This window comes from Lycium ferocissimum, chromosome 2, assembly GCF_029784015.1.
Source record: "Lycium ferocissimum isolate CSIRO_LF1 chromosome 2, AGI_CSIRO_Lferr_CH_V1, whole genome shotgun sequence".
NCBI lineage: Eukaryota > Viridiplantae > Streptophyta > Magnoliopsida > Solanales > Solanaceae > Lycium > Lycium ferocissimum.
The window spans coordinates 53,732,511-53,736,098 of NC_081343.1; the positions used below are offsets into that span (position 1 = coordinate 53,732,511).

The following is a 3,588-nucleotide window of genomic DNA, read 5'->3' on the forward strand; positions in this document are numbered from 1 at the left end:
TGGGTTCCTGCAGAAGTTAGGCCTTAAAGCTAACTTATGCCCGAATAGGCATAATTAGCTATGAAATTTTGCCCGGCAATTTTTTTTTTATACTCATCTGGGATTCGAACCCAGAATCTCGGGGATATTTTCGGCCACTTAAAGTGTCGAAGGGCAAAAATTAAAGACCACCCCGAAATAGGGCATTTGTGCGAATGACCCCTAATAATAAGCTCCAATATGGTGAACTTTAACCAGATAAACTGAATAAAACCGCCATACTAATATTTTAAATTTCTATTTATTGACAACTTTCTGAAATATTCCATTTTGATCATCATAGTATATAGTCCAATTAAGCAACCTTTCCCCTCTTTTGATCATTTATACAATTGCTTCTTCAACACTTAAACCAACTAACACTCACCACTACACCTACTTTTGCAAATCTTTTTTTTTTTTTTTTTTTTGTTTTAAACTCCCTTTTCCCTTTGGCTATCTGGCCTTGAAGTTAAAGGAAAGTAAAAAGGGTCGTGTAAGCAATGATTGCTTAGGTGTATAGACCATCCAAATCCAATATGCCAACCCTCTCTATTGAGAAATATCTTTTCATTAAGTTTCAAATCCACTTATTTTTACTTAAACGTGTTGGTCTTATGATTAGACGGAAAAAGCGAAGTATTTGAAGAATATATACTAGCTAGGAGATGTATCATTGAAGAATAAAAACTAGTCTAAAAGACCTTGGCCTTCAAGAAATTGGAGAGAAGAAACAAAAACACTAAGTTTGCAAGGGATTGCCAATTTATGAGAACATGACTACTGCAAGATTCATCAAATGTGTGACTGTTGGTGATGGAGCTGTTGGAAAGACCTGTATGCTAATTTCCTACACTAGTAATACTTTTCCTACGGTAATTTCTCTATTTTTTTCTGTAGTTTTCTCCTCATTTCATTTATGTTTCTTTTTTATTTTATTTTATAATTTAGCTGTTTCTTGTTAATATCAGTGGTGAATTTCATAAGATTAATGTCGTTTGATAGGATTATGTTCCAACGGTGTTCGACAATTTCAGTGCAAATGTGGTGGTGGATGGAAGCACCGTTAACCTTGGCCTCTGGGATACTGCAGGTAAATTTATTTAATTCACATATGAATTTTAATTCAATCATGATTTTTTTTTTTTCTATTAGTTTTATTGAAGGGAAATACTTCTTCCAATATTGTGCCTTGTAGTTGTAAGAACGTTTCTTTTTAAGTGTATAATTAAATTATGTGCTATTGAAACTTGAATTGTTGATTTTGAAATGCAGGACAAGAAGACTATAACAGGCTAAGGCCACTAAGTTATAGAGGGGCTGATGTCTTTTTGCTTGCTTTTTCTCTAATAAGCAAGGCAAGCTATGAGAACATTTACAAAAAGGTTATATATTTTTTACTTGTAGACGTCCTCCCATAAGTGATTTTTGTTGATTTAGAAATCATGCAGTTATTGATATTTACCAATAATTCTTCTCGTTGATCATCAACAGTGGATACCTGAGTTAAGGCACTATGCTCCTACTATACAAATTGTTCTAGTGGGAACTAAACTTGGTAAGCTCAATTTAATAAGTATTTTATTATCTATAAGTTTTGTAGTAATAATTATCAAGCATATAGTATAGCCAAATGTTGCAACTGATTTATACCTGTTAATTTAAATCTGATGATGCCAGATCTGAGGGAAGATAAGCAATATTTAAGTGATCATCCAGGGGCTGCTCCTATATCAACCGCCCAGGTGAGTCCATCATTGACTTGCAATAGTTAGCAAAAAATTCCCGCAAAGGTCTTAATTTAACTCCAAGGAAATTGGTGCATTATATACACCTCCAAGGGTTGTGGTGGGATAGTAAGTATTCTCCATCCTTATGGGTTTAACCGTGGGAATGAAATCACCTTTGATATGAAGTATTTTACCTCCCAAAGTGAGACTTTTTGACATGTATCTGGACTCGGTCGCCGAAGGGTCGGAAACCAAAACAGAGAAAACATTATATACCCTTATATCATTGTTCATTACCAAAACTAATGGTCTTTAAGACCTGGTTCTAAATAATTTTTTATTTTATTCTAAAACCCACGTATGATGGCTTGCTCAAATGTCAAAAGACAAATTACAGCTAATGAAATCATTACTTATATATCATGCACAAGAAGCTTTCGAAAGGAAATTTCAGAGTAGGAAACTATGAATACCTTTTCTAGAGTCCCTTCCATAAACATAATATTATTGTTTTTGAGGTTAAATTTTCAAAAAAAAAAAAAAAATAACAAAACTCTCTATAATGCATATACACTACATATACCTAACTTATTAATATATTATTGATTAATCTGTTCTTGCTACTTTAATTAGGGAGAGGAGTTGAAAAAGATGATAGGAGCAGTTGCCTACATTGAGTGCAGCTCCAAGACTCAGCAGGTAATTAACAATTCCTTTATAGCTAAATCAATCATCAACACAATCATTAAAAGTTAAATAAACAATCTTATCGATCCCTAATTATTATTATTTTGATATTTCTGTTTGGTGGCATTTTCAGAATGTGAAAGCTGTGTTTGATACTGCAATTAAGGTAGCATTGCGACCTCCTAAGGTGAAGAAAAGGCCCCAAAAACGAAGGACACTATGTGCCATTCTTTGAATTAGTCCTATATATGCCTCTTTTTTCACAAGCTTAAGTTTTCGAATACCATCAATTATATTCTTATCATTGTGTAACAGTATAAGAGAAAAGCCTCATTTGTAGTTTTCCTTCTTTTTATTTAGCTGTTAGGTGAAGTACTAAAGCTCCCTTTTCAACATTTGTTCCTTCTTTATAATAAAATCTTGTAATAGCTAGTTCTATATTCTTTATTGCCCTCCAATTTCCAATTTTTCCGGTAATTAGTTTTTTTTTTTTTTTTTTGTATTTTTTTTAATTTCTGCAACTTATTATATGTCTCTTAAGGTTTTTGCATGCCCTTTCAAATATATTTGTCCAATTACGAATATTTCACTTAATTAACACTCCACTAATTGAAAAAATAAAGGCAAATATGGAGAACTAGTAATGAATGACGTTTTTTTTTTTCTTCTCAAAGGCTAAGCTATTTTGGGATATATTCAATTCAGTTTGCCAGAACAACTATTATTTGAGACCTGATGAAGTATTCTTTTGATAATTCCCTTGTACTAGTGATGTTGATAAAATTTTGTATTTTCCTTAAATGCTTATTTTAGCTTTAGTTTCAGAAACTATATTAAAGAGTTCAAAAATGTTGAAAGGGAAAACATTGTCAAATCTCTCCATGGTCTAATGCATGCCATAATTACAGTGACATATCACACAGAGAGTTGGAGGGATAATCGACAAGCCATGCTGCTTGTAAAACCTTGACATCCTTCGGCCGCTTTCCAACAATCAAGATCTAATAGAATATAGAAACGTTAAAATATAATTAAGTAAGGCCGTAAGGGGAGAATAACCTATATATACACGTAAGAATAGAGTATATTTATAAAATATGACGATACTTTTCAGTTTACAAAATATATCAATGGATTTCTTACAAAACATATA

The 3,588-nt window shown here is 32.3% G+C and overlaps 1 protein-coding gene across 1 annotated transcript; it reads left to right on the plus strand.

Moving 5' to 3' along the window:
• The first annotated feature begins 556 nt into the window (after positions 1–556).
• On the plus strand, positions 557–2,882 carry LOC132044654 (rac-like GTP-binding protein RAC13). The gene is made up of 7 exons (XM_059435163.1): positions 557–893; positions 1,024–1,111; positions 1,294–1,403; positions 1,513–1,576; positions 1,699–1,763; positions 2,382–2,447; positions 2,569–2,882. Exons 1-7 carry the CDS (start codon positions 795–797, stop codon positions 2,668–2,670), a joined length of 594 nt encoding a protein of 197 aa, XP_059291146.1. The 5' UTR covers positions 557–794; the 3' UTR covers positions 2,671–2,882.
• Positions 2,883–3,588: the final 706 nt, after the last annotated feature.